The sequence below is a fragment of the Hylobates moloch genome, unplaced genomic scaffold, assembly GCF_009828535.3.
Source record: "Hylobates moloch isolate HMO894 unplaced genomic scaffold, HMol_V3 SCAFFOLD_13, whole genome shotgun sequence".
NCBI lineage: Eukaryota > Metazoa > Chordata > Mammalia > Primates > Hylobatidae > Hylobates > Hylobates moloch.
Genome location: NW_026652288.1, coordinates 96,673,267 through 96,687,206, shown reverse-complemented (window position 1 = coordinate 96,687,206; position 13,940 = coordinate 96,673,267). Strand labels below are relative to the sequence as shown.

General features: G+C 47.4%; 1 protein-coding gene across 1 annotated transcript in view; it reads left to right on the top strand.

Moving 5' to 3' along the window:
- The window catches only part of MASP1 (MBL associated serine protease 1), a 71,267-nt gene extending 58,239 nt beyond the window's left edge, over window positions 1–13,028 (top strand). Inside the window, exons 11-16 of the mRNA XM_032171883.2 lie at window positions 3,530–3,667; window positions 6,908–7,021; window positions 7,920–8,105; window positions 9,925–9,992; window positions 11,990–12,089; window positions 12,838–13,028. Of these exons, the coding sequence (XP_032027774.1) occupies window positions 3,530–3,667; window positions 6,908–7,021; window positions 7,920–8,105; window positions 9,925–9,992; window positions 11,990–12,089; window positions 12,838–13,028 (797 nt within the window). The remainder of the gene's footprint in view (window positions 1–3,529; window positions 3,668–6,907; window positions 7,022–7,919; window positions 8,106–9,924; window positions 9,993–11,989; window positions 12,090–12,837) is intronic.
- The last annotated feature ends 912 nt before the right edge of the window (window positions 13,029–13,940 follow it).

The following is a 13,940-nucleotide window of genomic DNA, read 5'->3' as shown; positions in this document are numbered from 1 at the left end:
GGCTTGGAATAGCTTTGCAGAGGCTTCAAAGGATGTGTGGGAGACAGGAGGGAAGGGGCAGAGTGGAAAAAAGCATGAAAGCTTTCAAAGCATGAAGGCTGGCCATGGTTAAAGTGAGAGCAGTGGGCATTGAGTGGGAAGAGTTTTAAAAGGCATACTCTATTTGAACTGTCCTGAAACGAGTGATTCTCTAAGTTTGGGGTATATGAGAATCACTTGGGGTGCTGGTGAAAAATGCAGATTGCTGGGTCTAACCCACTGGAAAATTTGAATTCAGTATGTCTGAGGGTGGGCAGCATGGTGTGGAAAGTGGACAGGAAGGGGCTGAGCTAGGAAAGCAGTTATGCAACTTCTGCAACTGTCCTGATGAGGGATGGTGCAGACCCACCAGCCATAGGGCTGTGACAGTGCAGACAGGAGGAGGAGCAGTTTAAATTGATTTAAGTGGTACATTCAGCAGGGCTTGGCCTATAGGCATCTCTTGATAGATTCAAGCATGAGTGGCACATGATAGTGAAGTCTCCACCATGGGACGCACTCATGGTTCGCCTTTGTTTCTGGTTTGTACCATAATGAAAATGCCATCCTTTTTACACTATTGGGAATGAAAATAAGAGCTTATTTATGCTTTGCACTTTATGGTTTGAAGGACTATCGTGTCTCATGTTCTATTACATTTCCAATTTTTGTTTTTCTTTTGATACTTGGACTTTATGTTGTAACATATTGAGGTACTGAGGTGTGATGAGGTTACCTAGAGAGCACTTTCTGACATGGAGTTGGGGAGACACATCACTCTCCTTCTCCTAGGGATTTACCAGCAGCTTAGTGACTGATTGAACATGGGGTTGAAGAAAAGCGAGACAAGGATGTGATTGATTCAGACATCAGCAGACATCTGGAATAACAAAGGAGAGAAGGTTAGTGAAGGGTGGATACTTGGGCTTGGTTTCCCTGAGCTGGAAGAGTTTATGAGCAATCCAGCTGGAAATGTAAGTAGGCAGTAAAGAATGATGAGCTTTAGAGGACAGGGCAGATTTAAAGACACTGATTTGAAGCTCATCAGCACATGGGTAGTATGATGGCATAGAGATGGAGGGCATCATCTATGGGAAATTTACAGATAAGAAAAGGAGACCAAGGCCTGGGGCCAAATGGGTGAAACACCAGCATCACAGAAGGCATGAAGAAAAGAGAGGCCACAAGGGAAAAAAAAAGAAAAAAAGGAAGGGATCAGAAACGCAGGGAGAAAAGTACTTCAGAAGCCAAGAGGACGAGTTGTAAAGAGGGATGAAGTAGTCAACAGCACCCAATGCTGCCAAGAGTCCAGTGAAGGACTGCAGGATGGAAGTTCCCCAGGACAGGAATCAAGTCTCCATCATCATCCCTGAGGGGTATGCAGGCAGCAGGCTCCATGTGTGAATTTCAAGTCTCCAGGACTTCTCTCTTCCTTGGTCCTCTCTTTCTCCATCCTCTCTCTGTACTCCCTCCTTCCTCTCTCTCCAGCTTTCTCAGTCTCCCAGGATGGGCTTTTAGCTCTTTTCTCAGAGGTAGGAAACTGCCCTTGCATCTTCCCTAAGCCTTATGGTAAAAATTACATGTTCAGTTCTCCATGTTTTGGTTCCTTGAAACCTACAAATTTTTTATTCTTACTATAAAGCCTGACTCTTCAAAATGAAAGTCCATCTTTCCAGACTGGTTTCTGCTTTGCTCTTTCAAGTCAAAGCCTTATCCAGCCTTTGCTTAAAACCGTGGATGCTCCAGCTTCAATGGCTTGGAAGCCACAGTGCACAGCAGATTCCTAGGGATGAAAAATGTATCTGATAAGATTCGAAAAATAGTATCCTACTCTGTATGTAGATATCATGGTTGAAGTTCCATTTATGGTCTCAGAGACATTTTATTTCCATCTACTATTTGTAGACCTGTTAAATATTCAAATGGCTGCCTACTTCCAAGTTTGTGCAGTACGTGGCACTTTCTTCTTCTGAATCTGGCTCCAAAGGGGGAGGAAGAATGTGGGAAAGGAATGTCAACTCGTCTTTTCAGAAGCTTTACTATAGAAGGGAGGAGAAGGAGAGACTGTGGAATGAATGGCGAATGGGGAAATGGAAGCTGATTTTTAGGATGAAAAGTCTTGACTGTGTTTTGGAGGCACAGAATAAGGAGAGATGAAAAATACAGGAGAGGGGTGACAATCTCCAAGGCCAGGTCTCCAAGAGTTCAAAAGTTAAGAGATCCAGAATGAAAAATTAGTTCTGAAGACAATAAAGTTTATAGGAAGAAGAGATGGTGAGGAGGATGGTTCCCACTCAGTGGGGTTCCCACTCAGGGATTTCCCACTCATTGGGCTCTGAGCATCTCTTGGGAATGGAGGCAGGGCATTAGCTTGGGGAAGCTGGCTGTGGGCATGTAGAATGATGCTGGGAGATGCTGAGGCTGCATCAAGGTTGTGGATGCAGAGCATCTCCAGCCTGGTGACAGCTACAAAGGTAGCAGGTGACTGCCTGGATCCTGGGGCTTGGGTTCTGAGTATTCTGGGAAGCCACATAGTTAAAAGTTTATGGGGCTGGCCTGAGTAAGAAAAGCCCAGAGTTGGGAGTCAGGAGACCTAGAATTATAGTCTTGCCACTAACTCTTGGAATACCTTTTGGAGGTCAATTTCCTTCCCCAGGCCTTGGTTTCTTTAGCTGAATGATGAAAGGGATAGACCAGATTATCTCCAAGGACTATTCAGTTGTAAAGTGTATATGTGGGAGCATGTCTGTCAGTCCAAGCCAGTGGAAAACGGGATGGAGCAGGCAGACACTGTGGTGGAGGGGATCTTCAACTCCACAAGGCCCTGAGGAAGGGCTTCTCTGAGGAGACAAGATTCCTGTGGATGGAGCATAATGATGCTTTATTAGCTGTGACTCTTTCATTTGTAAGTGACATAAACCCAACATAAGCAGCTTAAGGGGAAAAAAGGTAATTTATAGGCACACATAACTGAAAAGGCTGTACCAAAAGGCTTCACGTATAATTAGATCAAAGGGCTCAACTATTAGGGTGTAATCTCTCTCTTTGCCCCTCAACTTTCAGCTCCACTTTTCTTCATCATGCTCAGCAGACTCTTAATGAAGTGATTGTTGGCAGATCTGGGCTTATGGCTTGGCAATTCCAGTAGGGAATGACTTTCTCTTCTGTAATATGTTTAGCAAAATTCTCAAGTAAGGCTTTCATTGGTCCAGCCAAGGTCACATTCCCATCTCTGAGCAATTGCTGTGACCAGAAAGTGCATGGCTTTGATCAGTCACATTCCTATCCTGAAACCAGAGGTGAGGTCAATCCACCTCTAGCTGCATAGACTAAGAATAGGGAAGTGCAGCCTCCAAAGAAAGATTGGGATGCTATTATCAGGAAGGTCAATTAATGGTGGAGGAGCAAAAATAATAGATGTCCCTAACAGGGTGATGAGCTGGGAGCTCTGGCAGTGGGCAAGATGGAGCCCAGAGTCTGATCTGTCTCTCCCTCCCTCCCTTGGATGCAGTGTGTGGGCTCCCCAAGTTCTCCCGGAAGCTGATGGCCAGGATCTTCAACGGACGCCCAGCCCAGAAAGGCACCACTCCCTGGATTGCCATGCTGTCACACCTGAATGGGCAGCCCTTCTGCGGGGGCTCCCTTCTAGGTAAGGAGAATGTGGAAGAGTGGAAGCTAAGGAACTGAACCCCCTCCTTGGAGACTGACCAAGGTTTCTTCATTGAGAATCATTGTGCACACTAGCGTCAGGGCGCAGAAGCACAGTGTGGTGGAAAGAGTTCTCGACTAGACTGGATCCTGGTCTGTCTCTGGCACTGGGAAGGACAAAGTCAGGGAGTCTCTCAACCATGAATAACAGTACATGGAGGTCAAAGACAGGGCATGCCAGGGATGTGAGTTCAGGGAGAGCCAGGAAACTCACCCTTGGGGATCAGGGAAGGTCGATTTACAAAGACCTTGAATTCCTAAGCTATGCTTAGGAATTTCTATCTTGTCTTGAATGCTGCTTTAGGTTGATAAGTATGTTCTGGAAAGTTCTCTCCAGAGGCAGCATTGATAAAAAGGAGGGTGAAACTGGAGGCCAGGAGATCAGTGAGGCATCCATTGCAGCAGTGGGGAGAGAAGGCATAGCCTCAGAGTAAGAACAGGGTATGATGGATGGAAATAAGGAAGCAGATTCGATAACACTGGGAAATAGGACTGTCACCTTTGTAATGGAATGTGGATGGGAGTGGGAGCAAGAATGAGAATAGCCAATGGCTCTTCCTGACACGGTTTGGTCCAGGCAATCTAAGATCTATTCCAGTTCTGATGTCAAAAGAAAACTGAATAGCAATCTAGGCTATCTAATCGGATCCCACACCCGAGGAAGAAGGCCAGGCTTGGCCCATTTCTGCATGGGCAGCTCCCAGGCTGATGAGCATACCTCTCACTCAGCCTCACTCTCCTCCAGATCCAACAAGGGGTGGACAGCTCTGGGGCAGGGATCCCTTTGGCAAGGCTTCAGGTCTGGGCTAGAACTGCAGCCAAAGCACCAGGGCTACATAAATCCCTACTCTGCAAGGAATTTATCCTTACATTCTCACAGGCCCAAAGATGAATGGTCTCACTCAAAGGAGTCCCCCAGAGAGGTAAAGAAAGTGAGGGAAGGTATTATAGGGCCAGACAGGGCTGAGGGCAGTTCAGTGGGAGCAGAGTCGGGGAGAGGACCAAGGGAGAGAAGGCAAGGAAGACAGACGACCAGAATTGGAAAGACAACAACGGAGAGGACAGAGAGAGACAGAGAACACTGAGAGATACCTGAAAAATAAGATAGAGGATTGAAAAGAGTAATGAGAAAAATGAAAGGGAACAATACAACAAGAGGAAGAGGTACTGGCAGGGCACAAGATACCCAGGAGAGAAGAAGCCAGGGAAGGAGGGACCTGAAGGGAAGTTGGAGAGAAGCAGGGTGGTGTGGAGGAAGAGCTGCCAGCGAGGGCAGAGGGAGGGAAGACTCTGCTTCACCTGACAGCTCCAATTTTGTTAGACGGCAAGTAAGAGAGATGGGTTGTGTGCACCTAATTTTAAGAATGAATTCATTTTCTTAAACTTTGATTTTTTTTTTTTTTTTTTTTTTGAGAAGGAGTCTCGCTCTGTCGCCAGGATGGAGTACAGTGGTGCAATCTCAGCTCACTGCAACCTCCGCCTCCCAGGTTCAAGCCATTCTCCTGCCTCAGCCTCCCGAGTAGCTAGGACAAACCTTGAATTTTTGAGTCCACTAATGTCCACCGTGTATTGTTATTCATTGTGTGTTTATTCCCTATGACTTATGTTTGAAAAATGTTTGACGTTCACTTCTCTACCCTCAGCCAAGCTGGAATGCCCTCATGCTTCGCACTCCCTGCAGCAACCCTGATCTATCATTTCTGTCTCCCTCCCGTCTTTCAGTCTTAAAGAGCAAGGGAAGGATAGGAGAGGGCAGAAGAAATAGGAAAGCAGCCAAGGGACAGAGGAAGGGGAAAGCACCTCGTTAATGCCCACACTGATGCCTGGGTAGAGGGATCTGCAGAGCTGAGAGGCCAAGCTATGTCTCTGAACTGGCCAGTGCACACCCGTGGGTTCATCTAAACAGCCCAGAGCCCCACACCAAGGCAGGCTCTCCTACCCTGGGTACCTCAGCACACCTGATCCACCTGGAAAATCTGGTCCTGGAAGTGGGCAGGGATCAAAAAATGCCCCAGGGCAGAGAAGAGTGGCCTAAGTGGAGCCCTGGCCAGGAACCAGGAGCACATAGCTGCTTCTAAGAGGGCCAAGTGGAGCCTGGAACCTGCTCTGGGACTAAGCACTTCTGCCCTCGACCCTGAAATTTGACCTGATACTCAGCTTCCCCCACCCCCGTGTTCTAGAGCTTTTCTTTCTGCTTGGCTCATCCTGGATATGTCTCTGGGCTCAGCTACTTATGGGCTTGTGATCTGCTCCACATAAGAGGTGAATGGAAACCTGACCCTGCATTAAACGAAGGGCAGATGCCTGTCCATCCAGAAAGTTGCCAGCTGAGACACAGGAAATGCACTAAGCTGACTATCAAGAGCCCTGGGGTCTGGCCCTGGCCCTGACCCTGACCCTGAAACCAACCTGCTGGGTGACCCTGGACATCTCTGCTTTCTCCAGGCCTCAGGATTCCTGTCTACATAATGAAAGATCTAGATCAGAGCAGTGATTCTCCACCCTGGCAGCAGTAGAATTAACTAAGGAAATGTTTAAAACTTTATCTGTGCCTGGGTTCCACCCCCATGACATAAATGGTCTAGATATAGGTCCAGACACTGATTTACTCTTTTTTCATTCTCCAGGTAATTCTAATGTGCAGCCAGTTGTAGCTAGCCTCTGATTCGTCAGTGTTAAACTTTAATGTGCATACAAATTACTGGGGAGTCTTGTTAAAATGAAAATTCTGATTCAGTGGATCTGAGGTGGGGCCGGCCTAAGAGTCTTCATTTCTATGAAGCTTCCAGGTGATGCTAATGTTGCTGGTCCAGGGACCACACTTTGAGAACCAAGGCCTGAGAAGGCAGCCAGTTGACCACAGGCTTTCTGTGTACCCACCTTGGGCTCTCTGGCTCTCACCAATGCCATGGGCTTAACGGATCCCTGAAATCCTGTTTACAGTGTTCAGTCCTGGCCTTGGTTGGAATAGGCAGGTGAAAATCACAGGTTTAAACCCTCATCTTCAGATTAGGATCATATGAGCATTTGAGTTAGGGGCCATAAAATACAATGGAGAGAAGTATGGCCATTTTCGAGGTCTTGAGGGGTCCTCTGGAGTAGCCTGAAGACCCTCAGCTCAAGACAGAGGGAGGCAAGATCTGGCAATGCAGGACGATGAGACATGTGTTCTGTTCCCCAGGCTCCAGCTGGATTGTGACCGCCGCACACTGCCTCCACCAGTCACTCGATCCAGAAGATCCGACCCTACATAACTCAGACTTGCTCAGCCCTTCTGACTTCAAAATCATCCTGGGTGAGTGAGTGAGGGGCAAGCCGATTCTCGAAGCCAACTGTGGTTCTGGGAATGACCTACTGGCCCTTTCCAAGGCGTGTCTGCTCACTCACTTGCTCACTCATTTGTCAGGGCAGGACACCTTGGATGGAGGTCCAGGAACCTGAGTCCAAGTGCAAAATATGATTCTCCAGACACATGACCATGAGCAAGGCATTGAATTCTATGCTTCAGTTTCACAACGATAAAATGAGGAGGCTTTTAGATAATTTCCAAAGACCTGTTAGATTTCCATGAATCGGTGGTTTCAAATGGATCATACATATACGATCCAGATTTCCCCTCTTGTTTATAAAATCAGATGACCAGCTGATTCAATTCAGGTCCACACATATTTACCTACTGACACTATGCCAGGATCTAAGGATACAGTATAATTAAGACCTAGTTTCTGCCCACAGGGAGCTTACAGTCTAATAAAGGAATAAGATATGAGCACAGAGACCTCTAATGGAAAGTAGCAAGCAGTAAGTTTTGTAGAAGAAGAACAGATAAAATGCCATGGGAGTTGAGAGGGGAAAGGCTTCTAACCCAAGAGTCTGAGAGGCTACATGGAGGAGGTAATGTTTGACACAGGCACTGAAGGTGATGATATGGATTGAACATGTGGCAGCAGGCATCAGAACAAGCATTACAAGGCAACAGCATCAGTTCCTGAAGAAAGACAGAGGTGGGAACCCATGAGAGTACGTAGAAAATGACCAATAGGGTGGGATGTCCGGGAAAGGTGGATGAAGGCAGTGAAAGGGCTAAGGCTGGAGGCATGGGCTGGATGGGGCTGGGGTGGGGGCTGACAGGGAACAAGGTATGACCTTATCCTCTGTTGCCCCCATGCCTCACATGTCTTCTTCTTGCCCAGGCAAGCATTGGAGGCGCCAGTCAGATGAAAACGAACAGCATCTCAGTGTCAAACACATCACTCTCCACCCCCAGTATGACCCCAACACATTCGAGAATGACGTGGCTCTGGTGGAGCTGTTGGAGAGCCCAGTGCTGAATGCCTTCGTGATGCCCATCTGTCTGCCAGAGGGACCCCAGCAGGAAGGTACTTTCCCCCACCTCCACCTCTGCAGGGCAGCTGGTGCCTCCACAGGGATTCCATCTTCATGTTAGTGAAGCTCTGGTGCCAATTAAGTCAGCTGACAGTGTCTGCATGACTCACCAGCTGCTTCCCCTCAAACAGCCAAGTCAGAACTGGGTCCAAGGCAGCAAAAGTTGTGGGAAGCACATAGTAAACAGTCAGACCCGAGGGTCCAGATAGAAAACCAAAACCTAGACTAGTTATCGTAACAGAGAGAATTTAATATAGGGCACTGGAGCAATGGAGAAGTAAAAGGGAAGAACTGAGATCATAGAGATGGTACCTGCAGGAAGAAACCACCAGCCCTAGGGCTGAGGAAACAAAGGTAAGAACCTGGAGTTAGAAATTAGAAGCTTGAAAAAGGGGCCCTATGGGGCCAGAACCTGAACTTCTGCAGAAGAGTCTAATGTGCTAAGGAAAACAGCTGGAAACAATGGCCACTACTGGGGTGAAAAACCACTGCCAGGGCTGATGCCAACAGCCAAAGCAAGTCTTCCTGCCTTTCTGAAAGTGCCCCCTGTTTTCAGGAAACCAGCTAGCAAAGTAGAACTGCCCACTTCAGAGTCTCATCCCTAGTGCCACAAAGCAGAGTATAGAAGGGTAAGTCTCGAGCTGGGGGACAATGGCTTAATACTCAGCACAGGCTCAAACCCCACTGCGACCATTTCCCAGTTGGGTGATCTTGAGGAAGTTATTTAACCTCATTAAGCCTCAACCCCCTTACCTCTAAACTGGAGATGCTATCCCATGTGGTGGCTGTGATATTTCCATGTTTGAGATAATACTTAAACATAGGTGACCCATGCCAGCTGGCTTCCTTTTCATTCTAATTTCAGTGGTGCCACATCAAGTTCACTTCCTTTAGCTCAAAAGAAAAATGGCTGAGATGTAATCTGAGGAGTATTTAGGGGAACTGAGCCAACAGGAAAGGCACAGGTGTAGCTGGCTTTGACTCATGGGGTGCCATGTGCCCACCATGTTCCAGGTGCTTTATGTTTGTTAACTTATTTACGAATCACGCAAGCCTTGCAAGGTGGCATTGTAGCCCCATTTACAAATGAGAAAGCTAAGGGTCAGCAAGGTGAGGTGACTCACTCGAGATGCAGCTTGTATGAAGCAGATCTGGGGATATAGTACAGGTTTTCTGACTTTCAGCCCACCACTGTTTTCAGTATCCAGGCTCTTTTTCAAATGAGAAAATAATTGCTCTGTCAGTGCTCAACCCACTTCCACATTGCCCTACAGATTTACCAACTTCATAGACTTCTAGAATGTCAACTCTGAAAGGGGTTTTAGAGAATACCAAGTCCAGCCTCCTCATTTTATGGATAGGAAAACAGAGGCTTAGAAGGGGAGCAGAGAGGAGGGATTGCTAAAGGCACCATAGCACACAGTGGACTAGGCTGGGCTTTGTATTTATTTGCTGTTCTTGATTGAGCACCTACTATGTGCCAGCATTGTTATAGGCATTGTGATATAGCAGTGACCAAGAATGAGATTATGCTCTCGTGGACCCTAGGTTTCAGACTAGTTGAGGGTGGGACAAATAGAAAACTAAGCAAGTAAACCAGTAACACATCATAGAAACCAGTGCCCCTAGCTCTGCTGCAGGTAATCTGTGGCCGAGCTGCCTTTCACGTCTTCCTCCCCACCATGCCACCTTTCTCTGAGAAGAACAATCCAGTCTTTCCTCCACAGAAGAGGATGATGGAGCTGCAAGCTGCACCCCTCCAAACACCCCCCAGATAGCCTCTGTGTTCTCACAGTATCTTCTCTCCTCCAGGAGCCATGGTCATCGTCAGCGGCTGGGGGAAGCAGTTCTTGCAGAGGTTCCCAGAGACCCTGATGGAGGTGAAGTGCATTTTATAACCTACAGACAGTGACACCTCAGCTCTGCACTGGGCCTTCCTGCTCCATATTGTTCCCTTAGGGATTTTGAGGCTTGGGTGGGGGTTGGTGAGAGGGAAACTAGGAGCCCAGACCCACCTCTGAAGTTCAATGGGACTTTGAACCCCAGAAAGCTTGATTTGTTTGTTCTACATGTCATGGACTCTAGCCTCTAAACACTGTTAAGTTTTCCTGGTAGCTTATTAAAGGCTTAGCTTATGAAAACTCTCCCAGAAAACAGGAAGTTTAGACACTCCCATGGGTGACAATCCACCTGCACACCATGAGAACTACACACCAAATTGGCCAGAATGAGCCAGGCTCTTGAGAACCACAGTCCTTGCAGTAATGAACTTGACAGTTACACTTAGAAGTTCAAATTCCTATCATTTCAGGAAAAAAAATACAAAAAACACTGAACTAAAAGTAAGGAGCCATAGTTTCAAGTCTTGGCTCCTACTAACTTGCTGGGTCATCTGAAGCAACTTATTTTGCCTCTCTAGACCATAAGATACTATTTCCAACTGCAAAGTTATGGGGCAACAGGAGATGCCCTCAAAGAGTTGCTTGGCTCTGATATCACAGGGGCCTATGGCTGACACAGCTAGTTTCTAAATTCTTCCACATATATTATTTTGACATACTTTAAAATTTGGGATTTGCAACAACCATTCATCTCTTCATTCACTAACTCCCGGGGGTCTATTTGGTGTTTCCTCGGTACCACACGCTGTACTAGCTACTAGCTGTGCTGGGGTAAAAGGATAGATCTGGTCCCTGGCCCCCTTGGGCTCATGGTCAAGTGGGATGGACAGAACGTAGTTATGGATGTGATAAAGGTGGAGAAAGAGAAATGTAGGATGCTCCAGAACATATGAAAGAGAATCTGATCTCATCTCAGGGCTTCAGGAGGCATTCCCAAAGGAAGTGATGCTGAAATGATACCTGAATGACGAATCAGGTGCTCAACAGTTGCTTAGGACCTGTCCTCAGGACCACCCAGCCCTGGCTTCCTCTCCCCTTATCCAGGGAAGGCCATGGCCCAAGAGGGATCTGAATGGCCTCTGGTTTCCTCCCAGCAAAGGCAACAGGAGTTGTCCATTTAGAGAATATGGCCCATTCAGTTCTTGATTTGACTGAAAGAGAATCACATGTTTCCTCTTTTTATTCCAGACATCTACTCCAACAGTTACCCCCACGCTGGATCAAGGGCAATAATAGTCACAATGCCTTATTTTTATGTATCAATTTTGCTGCATTGCAAAATATATATATTTTTTTTCTGGGTATCTACTAAGTTCCAAGCAATGTAAGATAGAAATGCATAAAATACAGATCCAGCATCGAGACAGACGCTCATACTGTAGTGAGGGAGGACAACATAAGAAAGTGCTTGCAGCAAAGCCAGCAGTGATAACTCCACAGTAATTAATACTTATACAGTGTGTGTAGTTTACAAAGCACCTGTTCATGCCTCTCCTCTTTGTACAGTGATTAGTATATCAAATACTGCAACTTCCATTTTTCAGATGAGGAAACTGAGTCTCAGAGTCTGAAAAACAGTGAGTAAGCCACATGTTCTAGGTCCTACAGTAGGGGTGAGAGAAAAGAAAACCAACCTTCATTTTTGTATACATTGTCCTATTGACTAACACATCTCCTAGGCAAGTATTATTACCTCTATCTTACTGATGAGAGATCTGAGGCCCAGAGAGGGCATGTTACTTGCCCAAGTTCACACAGCCAAGGTCTTCATAGCCAAGACTACCCTCGAACACGGGCCTCCTGATTCTCCACTCAACTGTTCCTTCACCTGTAGCATGGGGCAGTCTCTTAGATCAAGTCTAAGGTAGACACAGGTCCGTCCAGGTATGGAGTGGAGAGGAGCCATCTTCAGGGGTGTCAGAATAGCAGAGGCTTCTCAGCCAGGGGTGAGGACCAATAACAGCTTTGTGTTCTAGATTGAAATTCCGATTGTTGACCACAGCACCTGCCAGAAGGCTTATGCCCCGCTGAAGAAGAAAGTGACCAGGGACATGATCTGTGCTGGGGAGAAGGAAGGTGGGTTAAGAGGCTGGCATACAACAGGGGCACTGCCAGCCAGGGAGTGGTGCAGAGCCAGCAAAGGAGCACAGAGGCCTCCCAGCCTGGTGGGCTGCCAGTGTGGGGGCGCAGGGGACTGGAGGAAGGCCGTGGGAGGAGGGATTCCACAGGAGAAGATGCATCGGAGAAAAGATATCTACAGGATGCTCATCATTCCCTTCCCAAGTCCAGCGTTTCCCTTAAGAAAGAGGCCTTGGCTGGGCGCGGTGGTTCATGCCTGTAATCCCAGCACTTTGGGAGGCCGAGGCGGGTGGATCACTTGAGGTCAGGAGTTCGAGACCTGTCTTGCTAACATGGCGAAACCCCATCTCTACTAAAAATACAAAAATTAGCCAGGCATGGTGGCAGGTGCCTGTAGTCCCAGCTACTCGGGAGGCTGAGGCTGGAGAATCGCTTGAACCCAGGAGGTAGAGGTTGCTGTGAGCTGAGATCGTGCCACTGCACTCTAGCCTGTGTGTGACAGAGTGAAACTCCATCTCAAAAAAAAAAAAAAAAGATAAAAGAAAAAGAAAAGAAAGAAAGAGGTCTGAATCAGTGCTTTCTAGAATCATTTCAGCTTTGATGCGTCCTGACCTAGAACTGCCCAGAGAGAGGTTTGGGTCCAACGGTCTGCTGTGCCCTCTAGTGCCCAATTCTCTGAACTACAACCCATACATGGGAGAAGGAAGGGGCATTTTATCTTCATCTGTGTCTCTTTTTCATCTAGGGGGAAAGGACGCCTGTGCGGGTGACTCTGGAGGCCCCATGGTGACCCTGAATAGGGAAAGAGGCCAGTGGTACCTAGTGGGCACTGTGTCCTGGGGTGAGGACTGCGGGAAGAAGGACCGCTACGGAGTATACTCTTACATCCACCACAACAAGGACTGGATTCAGAGGGTCACCGGAGTGAGGAACTGAATTTGGCTCCTCAGCCCCAGCACCACGGGCTGTGGGCAGTCAGTAGCAGAGGACAATCCTCCGATGAAAGCAGCCATTTCTCCTTTCCTTCCTCCCATCCCCCCTCCTTCAGCCTATCCATTACTGGGCAATAGAGCAGGTATCTTCACCCGCTTTTCACTCTCTTTAAAGAGATGGAGCAGGGGAGTGGTCGGAACACAGGCCAAATCCAGGCTCTATCACTTACTAGTTTGCAGTGCTGGGCAGGTGACTTCATCTCTTCGAACCTCAGTTTCTTCATAAGATGGAAATGCTATACCTTACCTACCTCATAAAAGTCTGATGAGGAAAAGATTAACTAATAGATGCATAGCACTTAACACAGTGCATAGCATACACTGCTTTCAACACATGCGCCTTAGCAGAAGGTCGGTGCCTCTACCAGGCAGACGAAGCTCAATTACAAACCCCTGCCTGGGTCTTAGCATTGATCAGTGACACACCTCTCCCCTCAGCCTTGACTATCTCCATCTGCCTTTAAATGCTGTATGCTTTTTTGCCACCGTGCAACTTTCCCAACATCCATCTTCACCCTCACCCCTAAAAAAGCAAAACAGACAAGGTTCTGAGTCCTATGGTGTGTCCCCTAGCAATGTAGCTAGGAACATGCGCTAGATGCCAGATTGCGGAAGGGCCTGAGAGAAGCACGGACAAGAGGGAGCCTGGGGATTGAGGTTTGGAAAGGCAGACACCTGGTTCTAGAACTAGCTTTGCCCTTAGCCCCCTGTATGACCCTATGCAAGTCCTTTTCCCTCATTTCAAAGGGTCCTCCAAGCTCTGACGATCTAAGATACAATGAAGCCATTTTCCCCCTGATAAGATGAAGTAAACCCAATGTAACTAAAAGGCAAAACTTACAGTCGGTTCAAAGGG